Source organism: Vombatus ursinus, unplaced genomic scaffold (genome assembly GCF_900497805.2).
Source record: "Vombatus ursinus unplaced genomic scaffold, bare-nosed wombat genome assembly UNPS02011431.1, whole genome shotgun sequence".
NCBI classification, from domain to species: domain Eukaryota; kingdom Metazoa; phylum Chordata; class Mammalia; order Diprotodontia; family Vombatidae; genus Vombatus; species Vombatus ursinus.
Window position 1 is genome coordinate 2,691,171 of NW_020951209.1, and position 14,137 is coordinate 2,705,307.

Genomic DNA, 14,137 nt, shown 5'->3' on the forward strand with positions numbered 1-14,137 from the left:
AATATAAGGGGTAGTGAGGTAGGTGTCTCTTCATGTAGCATAGGATTTTTTCATGGTTACTGTGTTAGGAGAAGTGCATATTATCAGAATTAATGTTTTGTTATAAAGAATTGTATGCATACAAGTATAGTATCAGCAATCTGTAGTGAAAGATTACAATTTTGGTGGTTGTGGAAACCTAATGCCTGGTAGTTCTTTATACCAATGAAATCACAGTTCCAGTTCCTTCTTGTTGAGTTGTTTTTCAGTCATATCTGACTCTCCACGATCCCAATAGGGGTTTTCTTGGCAAAGGTACTAGAGTGGTTTGTCATTTCCTTCTCCAGCTCATTTAGCAGATGAGAACACTGAGGCAAACAGGGTTAAGTAACTTGCTCAGGGTCACACAGCTAGCAAGTGTCTGAGGCCAGGTCTTCCTGACTCCAGGTCTGGCTCTCTATCCACTGTGCCTCCTAGCAGCCTTATTGTGGTACCCTGGTCATGGAAATGAAAAGATTTGAGTTTGAATCTACCACCAGCTATTTGATTCTGGGCAAGTCACATGTCTGTTCTAGACGTTGGTTTCCTCATTTGTAAAATAAGAAATACACATAATGTATTCCCGACATCACACGACTGCTTTGAAGATAGTGCTTAGTAAACTTCAGAGCTGCTAAACACAGCTTCCTTTAAGGTTTTTATTTCCTCCTCTGGGTGCCCTAGGATTGGAACCCAAGTCTACCAGCTCCAAATGGTTCTGAGGCTAAAGGGGGAACCCACAGGAAGCCAAAGATAATCCACAAAATACCCTTGAACATTCACAAAAATCTCCCAAATCTGAAAGGACCTTAGAACTTGGAATGTTAGTACACAAAACATCATATGTTAGAGCTAGAAAAGATCTATAGAATGTTAAAACATAGATTGTTAAAAACAGTGCCTAGCATGTAGTTTAATAAATATGTGTTGACTGACATAAAGTGTTAGTACTGGAAGGGGCCTTAGAACATAAAATGTTAGAGCTGGAAAGGACCTTAAAATATAGAATGTTAACACTAGCTAGTGTCTGGAGGCCAGATTTGAACCTAGATCCTCCTGACTCTAGAGCCAGCATTCCATCCACTGTAGCACCTAGCTGCCCCTATTCTCTTTTTATGGTGCCTATAAGCACAATGTAGTTTCCCTGTTTATCTCTTTTAACTATATATTTTTAGTGTTTCCTTATCTGAAATACTGATTGCTTGCTCTCATTTTTTAGTTTGCTTAAAGCAAAATTCTATTTCAGCCCCTGTTTAGCTCTATGAGTAACTCTAGGTTTCCAGTGTGTTCCTTTCTCATTCATTTTGCTATTCTCATCTACTTTATAAGTAAGTTAATCCTATCCACATTCATAGTTAGGATTGTTAATTGTGTATTTCCTTTGATCCTATTGTCTTATACTTTCCCCCTCTTTTTTTTCCCTCCCTACCTTCTTCTATGGGGGCCATCTCTAGTTGTCCTGATTTATATCTTGCCACTGGACACAGATGGCTCACAGCTCTCCCTCACTTAAATCCAATTCATTTGCAAGTCATGGTATCACCTTCCTGATGCCATGGTCCTCTTCGAGAAAGAAGGACAAACAATAACAACCTTCCTCTATGTCAATGATGAAAGAAAAGGAATATGAATGTTGCAAATGTTATTTTTCATTGGACTAATCTAGTTCTGTTCCACTGCCCTTCATCTCTTCCCCTAGTATAGACCTAATCATTAGTTTCCCCTTGTGTCTCCATGAGTGTTACATGTAGAAACAGCTCAAATTTCATTATTCTATTGCTTCTTCCCCAAATCAAATCCATTTAAAAATTTTAATTAGGTAGAAGCTTTTTGGTATTATGGATAATCAATTGTGAAATGGCTTCTACTTTATAATTTTTGCCCCAAATTTTAGAATCCTTTCTCCAGTCTAAAAAATGCAAAATAGTATTATTACATTTGCTCATCACATATTGAAAAAAATCATATACAGGTAGAATAACAATTGAAGGATTAAATGTTTGTAATATTTCCATTAGAACTGAGTAGGGGATTAAGTTATGACACTTTTTATAATAGCAAAGTTTATTGTTATATTTTGTTTTTGATTATCTGAATACTCCAGAATTTAAAGGAAACTATTCAGGAAAAAGGTTCATAAGGTTTGGAGTGTCGTAGATCTAGTGATAGAAGGTACTTTAAAGGCTATATAGTTCATGGCCTCACCATCAGGTAAGATGAAGTACTAAAGCCCAAGATCAAGTAACTGAGCTAAGGTCACACAGATTGCATCAGAAGCTGGATTTAAACCCAAATCATCTGACTCCAGAGCCAGACTTTTTAATTCTAATCGTTTAAGATACCTATACACAAATGTATAGAATATAAGAAAATTCAGTCTCGTAGATATCACTGAGATTTAGAAGAATGAAAGTTGTGAATGGAATATGATGATTCAAGGCCATACCAATATTCAAGAGAAACATTTATTTTTTAATGTAAATAGTATTTTATTTTTTCCAATTATATGTGAAGATAATTTTCAAAATTCATTTTTTATTAGATTTTTAAGTTCCAGACTTTTCTCTCATCTTCATTTTCTTTCCCCCTCCCCAAGATAGTAAGCAATCTGATATAGGTTATATATGTGCAATCACATAAAACATATTTCAATGTTTGTCATGTTTTAAAAAGAAGAAACAGAACAAAAGGGAAAAAAATACACAAAGAAAAAACAAAGAAAATGAAAATAGTATGCTTCGATCTGCATTCAGACTCCATCAGTTCTTTCTCTGTATATGGATAGCATTTTTCATCACGAGTCTTTTGAAATTGTCTTGGATAACTGTACTGCTGAGAAGAGCTAAATCAGTCATAGCTGATCATCACACAATGTTGCTGATATTGTGTATAATGTTCTCCTGGTTCTGCTCATTTCACTCAGCATTAGTCCAAGTAAGTGTTTCCAGGTTTTTCTGAACTCTACCAGCTCATCATTTCTTATAGCACAATAGTATTCCATTACATTCGTATACCACAACTTGTTCAGCCATTCCCCAATTGATGGGCATCCCCTTAATTTCCAATTCTTTGCCACCACAAAAAGAGCTCCTTTTAATATCTTTGTACATGTAAGTCCTTTTCCCTTTCTTACGATCTCTTTGGGATACAGACCTAGTAGTGGTATAGCTGGGTCAATGGATATGCATGAAACTTTGGGCATAGTTTCAAATTGTTCTCCAGAATGGTTGGGTCAGTTCACAAGTCCACCAACAATGCATTAGTGTCTGGGGTGGGGGCTGGGGGGGGGGATTTCTTAACCAAAAAATAAATCACAAAAGACACAACAGATAATTTCAATTGCTTGGAATTTAATTATCCTGCTATCCTATTTGCTATTCCTCACACAGGACTCCATGTCAGATTTTCATTCCTTTGTACTGTGACTGTTCCTGATTCCTGAAATGCTCCCACTTCTGCCTCTTGGAATCCCAGGCTTCCTTTAAAACCCACATCTATAATCATTTCTTCCAAGACACCTTTTCTGGTCTCTGTAACTGCTAGCACTTTCTCCCCTAAACTATCATCTACCTTCTTTATATTTATCTTGTCTTCACCTATTTATGTACATGTTATTTCTCCCATAAAGTGCTTTAGGGCAGGAAATGGTTTTGCTTTTTCTTTGAATCCCCACATGACTATAGTAAGCACTTAATAAATGCTTCTTAATTGATTACAAAAATTTTTGCAGAAACAATGCATTGAATTTTTGCAGAAAAAATGCACTGAATAAGAAAGGAAATTGTTAACTGGGAGAAAAATTTTATATCAAATACCTTTGATAAGGGTTGGTATCCAAGATATGTACAATTAATATGTGTGTGTGTGTGTGTGTGCACGCGCGTGCGTGAGAGAGAGAGAGAGAGAGAGAGAAAGCAAAAGCCATTCCCTATTAGATAAATGGGTCAAAGTATATAAACAAACAGTTCTCAAAAGAATTGCACAATACTAACAATCATATGAAAGAATGCTCAAAATCACTAATAATAAGAGAAATGCAAATCAAAACAACACTGAAGTTTTTTACCTTACAATCAGAAAACTGACTAAGATGACAAAAAATATATATGTAACAATGTGAGAGGGGTTGTGGAAAGATAAGCACATTAATGCATTGTTGATGGAGCTATGAATTAATACAATAATTTGGGAAAGCAACTGGGAATTATGTAAATAAAGTGGTTAAAATATTCATACTCTTTGACCCAGAGATTCCACTAAGAGGCATAAGCTCCAAGGAACATAAAAAATTTAGTAAAAAAAAAGTCCCCATATGCATCAATTATTTATAGCACCATTCTTTATGGTAGTAAAGAACTGGAAACAAAATAGATACACACATCAATTCAGTAATGGATAAACAAATGTGATACATGAATATAATGAAATAATACTGTGCTGTACAGAACAACAAATACAGTGAATGCAGAGAATAATGGAAAGACTTACATGAATGATGCAAAGTGAAGTAAGTAGAACCAAGAAAATAATATACACAATGACTTTACCAATGTAAAAGTTAAGAAAAAGAACAACAACATAATAAAAAATGAGTTTTGTAAAATTACAAAGAACAAGCTTGGCTGCAAAGAAGGGACATGAGAAGTCACCTCCTCCCTCTTTCATAATTGTGGGAGGGGGTAATGCACAGATGTAGAACATTACATATATTGTAAGGTTTGATGATCAATTTTGTGGGTTTTTTTCCCTTCTTCTATCTCTCTCTTCCTCTCTCTCTCTCTCTAAGACAATTAGGGTTAAGTGACTTGCCTGGGTGCACACAGTAAGTGTCAAGTGTCTGAGACCAGTCCTCCTGACTCCAGGGCCAATACTCTATCTGCTGTGCCACCTAGTTGCCCCTCTTCTTTCTTTTTTTTTTTTTAATCCTTTGCTATACAGAATTATTTAAAAATAGCTCTCTGGGAAGGAGAGGAGTACAGGGGAAAATTTGAGTAACAAAAAAGATATAAGTAAAAATTAATTTTAAAAAAGAAAAATACAAATTAAAATAACTCTTAGGTTTTATCTTACATCTAGCAAATTGGTAAAGGTGGCAAAAAATGAGAATGGTCAATGTTATAGAGATTGTGGGGAAAAGGCCCCACTAATACACTGCTGGTGGAGTGGTGAATTAGAGCAACCACTCTGGAAGGTAATTTGGAATTAAATTAAAAAGTGACTATTAATGTCCCTACCTTTCGACACAGAGTTTCCATTGGTAGACACATATCCTAGAGAGGTCAATGATAAAAGGAAAGGTCCCATAGGCAACAAAATATTTATAATAACACTTTTTATAGTAGCAAGGAATCAGAAACAAAGTAGATAACCTTTGGATAATGACTAAACAAATTGTGGCACATGAATATAATAGATTATTATGTTATAAGAAATAATGAATATAACAGAAAAGCACGGGATAGCTTGTATGAACTGAAACTAAGTAAAATAAACAGAAACAGAAAAACAGTATACATAGTGATTACAGCAGTGTAATGCTTAGTTCAACTGAGATGATAATGATGCTTTCCTCTCTCTCTCTCTTCCCCTCGTCTTCTTGCTTTCTCTCCCATAGAGAGTGAATTCCTATTATAGAGTCTTTCTGTTCTTTAAGGTTTTGTTTATACTTTATGTACAAACATTTATTAACACCAATGCCAATTGGTTCAAGAAATAATCCTAACTGCTCCTAATACTGTAGGAGAAGGTGATGGAAGAGAAAAGGGTCTGTGAATGACCTCTTGATAAAAAGGTAAAGGAAAAAAGGGAACAAGCCTCTTGGGGACCAGTTTGATGACATCACTAGAAGATATTAAGGGCCCTGCAGGATCAGAGGCATGAATTGCTTATCCATGTATTGGATCTGGCCACATATTTTCCCTATGCATATCCACTCTTCCCACTAATAGTAAGCATATTTGCAGGAGAGAGAGATGGAGAAAGAGAGAGACACAAAGAGAGGGACAGAGACAGAGAGAGAGACACACAGAGAGATGGAGAGAGACAGAGACAAAGAGAGAGTATTCTCTAAGTTTATGAGGAAAATGATACTTTTCTTACTATGTTATTTCATTATGTCTTTGCTTTCAATTAATTATGTACTCTTGCTGACTAATTTTTGTTTTTGTCATTCAGTCGTTTTTCAGTCATGTCTGACTCTTCATGATCCCATTTGGGATTTTCTTGGCAAAGATACTGGAGTGGTTTGCCATTTCCTTCTCCAGCTTATCTTACAGATGAGTAAACTAAGGCAAACAGGGTTAAGTGACTTGCCCAGGGTCACACAGCTAAAAATTATGTGACGCTGCATTTGAACTCAGGAATATGAGTCTTCCTGACTCCAGATCAGGCACTCTACTGAGCCACCTAGCTGCCTTTGTTGACTCATAAAGGTGTACAAATTGATGAGAACTTCTAAACTATGGTTTTTAGTGAGTTTGGACCCACAGAAAATATGAAACTGAGGGTAGCCTTGTCTGGGGACACCCACTTTGAGTTAAGGGAGTGTCCCCAGGTGCTACATAAAGCAAAGGACCTAATATTAGCACTATCCACAAGTGGAATGGGATGACTTAGGTGACAATAGATTCCCCCTATCTGGAGGCCTTCAAATTGAAGATTAGTTTATGTTATATAGAGGTTCCCTCAGGTATGTGTGAGACTAGATGATCTCTGAGGTGCCTTCCAACTCTGAGAAGCCACAATTCTGTAAGAACACATGTCATGAGACCCGCATGAACTACAGTACAGGATATGAAGGAGACTTGTGAATAGGAAAATTTCCAGAGTATGAAAGAGGTGCTTTGAGACTAAAAATGGGAAAGTGTTACCTGGGTTTTCAAAAGAAGAAAGATAGTAGATTTTTCAAACTATAAGGGGAAGGGGAAGGGGACAAGCATTTATTAAGTTTCTACTGTGTGCCAGACACTGTACTAAGTGTTTTTACAAATATTATCTCATTTAATTCTCTTATTGTCCCCATTTTACTATTAAGTAAACTGAGACAGAGTTAAAGTGACTTGCCAAGTATCACATGGCTTGTAAGTGTCTGAGATCAGATTTGAATTTGGGTCTTCTAGGCCCAGCATTCCATAAGCCAGAGAGTTTGACCTTGATTCCTTACAAAATTCTAAAATGTATTTTATAAGGACAGATTGCAAACATATAGAAAGGAAAGTGTTAAAAAAAAAAAACCAGTAAGTCATGTCAGACTAACTTGATTTCTTTCTTTCTTTCTTCCTTTCTTCCTTTTTAAACAGGATTATTAGATGGGAAGATCAAGAAAATTCCGTAGGCATAGTAAACCTGAATTTCAACATGGCATTTGATAAAGTCTTTCATGATACCTTTGTGGACAGGATGGAAAAGTGTGGGGTAAATTATCGTATAGTCTGGTGGATATGGAATTGGTTCAGTGACTGGACTCAAAGAATGGTAATTAATGGATTCATGTCAACCTCTTTAAAGAACTCTAGTGGAATTCATTGGAATCCCATAATTAGTCCTTTTCCATTCAATAGAGCATTTCTAATACATAGCAGATCACACAAAAAGGCCTATGAAATGGTGAATCACTGTTTCATACCACTTGCTTTTTTTTAAGTGCCAGGCTTCTCTTCTTATCTGTGAATTTTTTTAAAATTCTGCAGTGGTCCTTTTTGACCTATTACTAACAACACCCTTCCCCAATTACCCTTCTCAACTAAGAAGCCTAGAAAAGAAAAAGAAAAAAAAACCCTTGTAACAACTAAGTAGAATCAAGCAAAATGCATCCATACAGTGGTCATGTCTAAAAATATATGTCTCTTTCTGCACCTAGAGTCCAACACATCTCACTCAAGAAGTGAGCAAGATGCTATCGTTCTGGAGAAATAGTTGATCGTTAAACTAAGTGGAGTTCTTAGGTCTTGCAAAGATATTTTTTTTCTTTACATAAAGTGTTGTCTTTGTATAAATGGTTCCCCTGGTTCTGCTTATTCTGAAATCATCTCTTTCAGAATTATTCATGGTTAATAATATTCCATTACATTCCTATACCAACATTCCCAGTTTGTTCAGCTATTCCCCAATTGCTGGGCATCCCCTATAGTTGTATTTCTTTTCTTTTCTTTTCTTTTTTCCTTTTAATCCTCCTTCAAGATCAGGAAGTGTTTGCTTTTGACCCTTCCCTACCCTGTATTATCCTTTCTTAATGACCAATACTACCTCTTCATCCTGGTTTGTTTCCCTATTGAGTTTGCTGTATTGCTACACTAAATTATTTGTGTGTTTGTTCAACCTTCCTTTGCCTATTTCAGATAAAAGTGAGGTTCATCAGAGGGCCTCTCTCCCATCCTACTCCTTCTATGTTTGTATACTCTTCTCCTCATGAACAAGAGAAATAGCAAGTTCCACCTCCTTTCTTTTTATAATAGTAAATTCTTTTCAAAATTTTCTTTTTCATTTTTTTCCAGATCAGCAAGGATTTAATTTTTTAATTCAATTTTATTTTATATTCAGGTTCTAATTCTCTCCCTCCTTTTTCCCTCTGTTCCTCCCTCATTGAGAAAACAGGAAAAAAACTGTTATAAACATGTGTAGTCAAACAAAACAAATTCTTGCATGGACCATATCCCAAAAAAAAACACGAGCTTCAATCTACACTCTGAATCCATCACTCCTCTATCTGGAGATGGGTAGCATATTTCATCTTGAGTTCTCTGGAATTGTGATTGGTCATTTTGTTTATCAAAGTTCATAAGTCTTTCACAGTTGTCTTTACAATATTGTTGTTATTATATAAATTGTTCTCCTTCACTTCACTTTGCATCAGTTCATACAAGTCTTTCTATGTTATTTTAAAACCATCTCCATCATTACTTATAGCACCATAATATTCCATCACCTTCATGTACCACAATTTGTTCAGTCATTCCCCAGTTGAAGAATACCCTCTTAGTTTCCAATTCTTTGGCACTACAAAAAGAGTTGTTATGCTTTTTTTTTTTTTTACATATAAGTCCTTTTCCTCTATCTTTGATCTCTTTGAGGTATAGACTTAGTAGTGACATGCTGGGTCAAAGGATATGCAGAGTTTTATAGCCCTTTGGGCTTAGTTAATAGCTAATTAATAGCTTTGGGGACATAGTTCCAAACTGCTTTTTAGAATGATTGGACCAGTTTACAATTCTGCCAACAGAGAATTAATATACCTACTTTCCTGCATCCCCTTTGGCATTTGGCATTTTCCTTTTTTTGCCAACCTACCCAATCTGATGGTTATGAGGTGATAACCTTGGAGTTGTTTTAATTTACATTTTTTAAATTATCAGCGATTTAGAGCATTTTTTTATATAGCTGTTAATAGCTTGGATTTCTTCCTTGGAAAACTGTTTTTTCATATCCCTTGACAATTTTTCAATTGCAAAATATAGATTCCTTTTCCTTTTTTTTCTCTTTCCACTCTTAAAATTCAGAACAGAACCAATTCATCCCCTGGTACTCTGTTTTTCCTTTTTGATTCCCTTAATAACTTTTGAATTCATTAGGCTCTGAAGAGACACTTGTTTCTTCTCTCCTTTTAGTCTTACATCATCATTCAGCCCCTCCCAACTGCCCATATAAATATATCTTTCTAGATTTATGCTGCTCTCCAGAGCTTCCAAAGACCCCCACTAAGGGTTTACAATGACCATGGGACTTGGGTGGGGAAAGTTCCCTTATCTTGCTGTCTCCAGGTCAAGAGCCCTGCAAGCTACATGTGATTTTGGCCAGTTTCTAGCCATGTTGGGAAGCTACACACTTCTTTGCCTTTATGAGTACTGGCTTTGCTGATAACCACCTTTCCTAACATCTGTGGGCTTCTGGCTGAGTTTTTATATTGTCCCTAGGGTGGAAGAAATCGTTTCTTGTTGTTTCTCATTGGGTTCCTTAATCATTATTTATTGTGAATTTCAGGTTTTTACTAGAGCCTTGTAGTCTGCCTCTATTCAGGCAGCCTTCCTGGCAGGAAGTTCCTTATCCCCATTTTATAGATGAAGAAACTGAGGTTCAGAAACATTAGGTGACTTGCACATTGTCAAATAACTAGTAAACAATAGAGGCAAGGTTTGAGTCCAGGTCCAATTCTATCCATCTTCCAGGCTGCCTCTCAGGATGTCACAAAAAGTTTGATCAACAATTAATGGATCTGGCTGTGTGACACAGGCAAATCACTTAACACTGATTGCCTCACCAAGAAAAAAAAAGCAAAAAAAAAAATTAATGGATGTTTAACCTAGAGAAGAAAATATTTAGAGGAAGGATATTAAACAGCTCTTCAAATATCTGAAGGGCTGTCATTTAGATTAGGGATCACAATGGTTTTTCTTGAACCCAGAGAAGTGGGGTTAGCAGGAATTGATTGAAGAAGAGAGGCAGGTTTTGCTTAATGAAAATCTTCTCAATACGCTTGTTAAGTGGGATAGGTTGCCTTGGTAGTTTCACCATTGCTGGAGGTCTTCAAGCAGAGGGTAAATGGTCAGCTGGCAGGATACTGTCAAGATCAGACCTGTTCATTTGTTAATTGGACTAGATGATTTCTCCAATCCCTTTTACCTCTTAGATTCTAGAGTTTATCATGTGATAATGTGATTTTGGCCAGTTTCTAGCCATGATGGGACATGGCACATGTTGGGACATGGCTAGAAATTAAAACAACTCTGAGGTTATCACCTCATACCCATGTGACAATATCAAGTGATGATATCATTTATCATGTGATCGATTCTTACTTCTCTGTGAGAACACATGCACACATACACACCATACTCTATTTTATGCTTTACACAGTATAATATTATTTTTTTCTTTTCTTTTTCTTTTCTTTTTTTTTTGCAAGGCAGTTGAGATTAAGTGACTTGCCCAGAGTCACACAGCTAGTAAGTATCAAGTGATCAAGTGTCTGAGGATGGATTTGAACTCAGATCTTCCTGACTCCAGACGCCACCTAGCTGCCCCTAAAAGACCACAAATTTTTTTTTTTTTTGGTGAGGCAATCAGGAGTGACTTGCCCAGGGTCCCACAGCTAGTAAGTGTCAAATATCTGAGGCTGGATTTGAACTCAGGTCCTCCTGACTCCAGGGCTGGTGCTGCCCCTAGCTGCTCCATTATTATTTTTTTTCTTCAAAATAATGCCATTAGTCAATATACATGGTACTAGTCTATATTTACCTATGGACTCTAGTGGACTTTTGGGTCCACTGAAAAATATATCAAGACCTGATCCTGACATTGAAGGCCCTTGATAATTTGGCCCCAATATACCCTCCAATTCAGTTCAAGAAACATTTATTGAATGGGCTACTATATGCAAAGCATTGATGGGCACTGGAGGATACAAAAACACAAGCTAGTCCTTCCCTCAAGTGGCTTACATTTATTTGCATTTTAGCTTTCCAACTTTATTTCATATTATTATCTTTCACATACTCAATGTTCTAGCCAGACTGCGAGCGTCTCATATCTAGAATACTTCAACAATTGAGGACATCATGATTTTTGTTTGCCAGATGCTCTGATTGCTCTTGCATTTTTCCAAAGTGACATTTACATAATTCCATCTGCCCAAGTTTTCTCTTTTTACCACCACAATGCTTCCATGTTAGGACATTCAAGAATGTTATACATACTTGCCCAGAATTCCTGCAACCTTCTCAAATCATGAAAATACCCTCACTATATAGCCAGTTTATTTTTGTTTTTATTTTTTACTGTCAGGCTCTCTGTGACCCCAAAACTCCAATGAAAAGAAAATAGGAAGGAATTCCAAAGAGTAGGGCTACCGGCATCTCTTAGAATCCTTTCTCCCTGTCACTAGTCAAGACATCATCCTCATGATGTCATTGGTCCTCTTCAAGAATGAGAGACAAAGGGGCAACTAGATGACACAGTGGATAGAGCACCGGCCCTGAAGTCAGGAGGACCTGAGTTCAAATCCAGCCTCAGACCAAACACTTGACACTTACTAGCTGTGTAACCCTGGGCAAGTCACTTAACCCCAATTGCCTAAAAAAAAAAAAGAAAAAAAAGAATGAAAGATGAACAATAACAACAGCTTCAGGCAGGTGAAGTGGGGCCTGAGGCCCACATGTGAGGGAACATGCGTTTAGGACAGCTAAAAAAGCTCTTAAAGTCACTAAGTATTGGAGATCAGAGCAAGTTCTTAATGTCAGCTTTCAAATGGAAGAAGTTTCTCCTACATAGTTGTCATTTTCAGCCCAGAGTCACCCTAGCAACCAACCAACATGAAGTGCTGTCACTCATGGCATGATGGCAGCCAACCAAATCATTTTATTACTGTAGATTACTATCATTAGTAGTCAAGACATATGTCTCTATTTTAACAACAGGCTTCTTTCTTCTCTTATTCAGAGTTGAGGGAGAAAGAATGGACATGGGTCTTGGTCATGCAATGGATGACAGCAGACTTCCTCTGGTTATCCCAACAGTCCTGGTGCCACTTCAGAACAACAGCCAGCCCAAGACATCGACGCCTCTGATAGGTCGTGATATGACAGAATTATACAAAGAACACAAACTGGAAAGAAATGACACCAATTTAGCATATGAACCGATGCCAGGAGAAATCGCCACAGTCAGCGTGATTTTTGGGATTCTGTGGTTGTTTTCTGTCTTTGGAAATGCCCTGGTTTGCTTGGTCATCCACAGGAGCAGGAGGACTCAGTCCACCACCAACTACTTCGTGGTTTCATTAGCATGTGCTGACCTCCTCATCAGTGTGACCAGTGCTCCTTTTGTCCTACTGCAGTTTACATCTGGTAGATGGACCCTGGGTAATGTCATGTGTAAACTAGTAAGATACTTTCAACACCTCACACCAGGGGTACAGATCTACGTGCTCCTTTCCATCTGTGTAGACCGGTTCTATACCATAGTCTACCCTCTGAGCTTCAAGGTGTCCAGAGAAAAAGCCAAGAAAATGATTGCAGCATCTTGGATCTTTAACGCTGCCTTTATGTCCCCTATATTCTTTTTCTATGGCTCCAGTTGGGATCATCATTGTAATTTTTTCCTCCCATATTCTTGGGATGGGACTGTCTATAGTATTATTCATTTTCTGATGGGTTTTGTGATTCCATCATTCTTCATCATCATATTCTACCAGAAGGTCATCAAATATATTTGGAGGATAGGCATTGACAGTCGAACAGTGAAGAGGACGATGAACATTGTTCCAAGGACAAAAGTAAAAACTATCAAAATGTTCCTGATGTTGAACCTAATATTTTTGCTCTCCTGGCTTCCTTTTCATGTGATCCAGCTATGGCATCCCCATGAAAGAGACTATAGGAAAAGTTCCTTGGTTTTCACAGTGATCACTTGGATATCATTCAGCTCTTCAGCCTCCAAGCCTACCTTATATTCCATTTATAATGCCAACTTCAGGAGAGGGATGAAGGAGACTTTTTGTATGTCCTCAATGAAATGCTACCGAAGCAATGCCTATACTATCACAACCAGTTCGAGGGTGGCCAAAAAAAATTATGTTGGCATTTCAGATATCCCTGTCACAGCCAAAACTGTAACCAAAGACTCAATATATGACTCATTTGACAGGGAAGCCAAGGGAAAAAAGCTTGCTTGGCCCATTAATTCAAATCCACCAAATACTTTTGTCTAATTCCTCTCTATTCTTTTGATAACTATTATGCACCAAATAGACTAAAAAGCTTTAAAACTTCAGGAATGGATGGATATTTACTTTTTTGCATACAAATTTTAGGGGGGAAGGCTTTATTTTGTTAAGATGTATTGATTTAATTGTAATATGGCATTTTTTAATAATTTTAGTTACTTCCTAGTTTTTTGAGGTTCATTTACCTTGGAATTTATGTTGACTGTATTTTATGGATATGAAGTAGACTGTATTGGATGTAGTCCATTAATGGTTTAAAAAAAAACCCATAAACCTAGCCAAGGCCATATAGTACACATAAAAATACTTTTTTTAAGTGTTACTTTTCTTTGATAAAAAAGTGTTTTGCAATTCTAGGACTTCCATCACATGGTTTAGTTTTCACTTTTCATACGTTTGACTTCT

The 14,137-nt window shown here is 36.9% G+C and overlaps 1 protein-coding gene across 3 annotated transcripts in view; it reads left to right on the forward strand.

The window, feature by feature from the left end:
* The window catches only part of GPR19 (G protein-coupled receptor 19), a 32,458-nt gene extending 18,538 nt beyond the window's left edge, over positions 1 to 13,920 (forward strand). For 2 of the 3 annotated variants that reach the window (XM_027856417.1, XM_027856418.1), the window contains exons 2-3: positions 7,317 to 7,491; positions 12,448 to 13,920. In XM_027856417.1, the coding sequence (XP_027712218.1) occupies positions 12,464 to 13,717 (1,254 nt within the window). In that variant the 5' untranslated portion in view covers positions 7,317 to 7,491; positions 12,448 to 12,463 and the 3' untranslated portion in view covers positions 13,718 to 13,920. The remainder of the gene's footprint in view (positions 1 to 7,316; positions 7,492 to 12,447) is intronic. The other variant, XM_027856419.1, reaches the window with a different exon arrangement.
* The last annotated feature ends 217 nt before the right edge of the window (positions 13,921 to 14,137 follow it).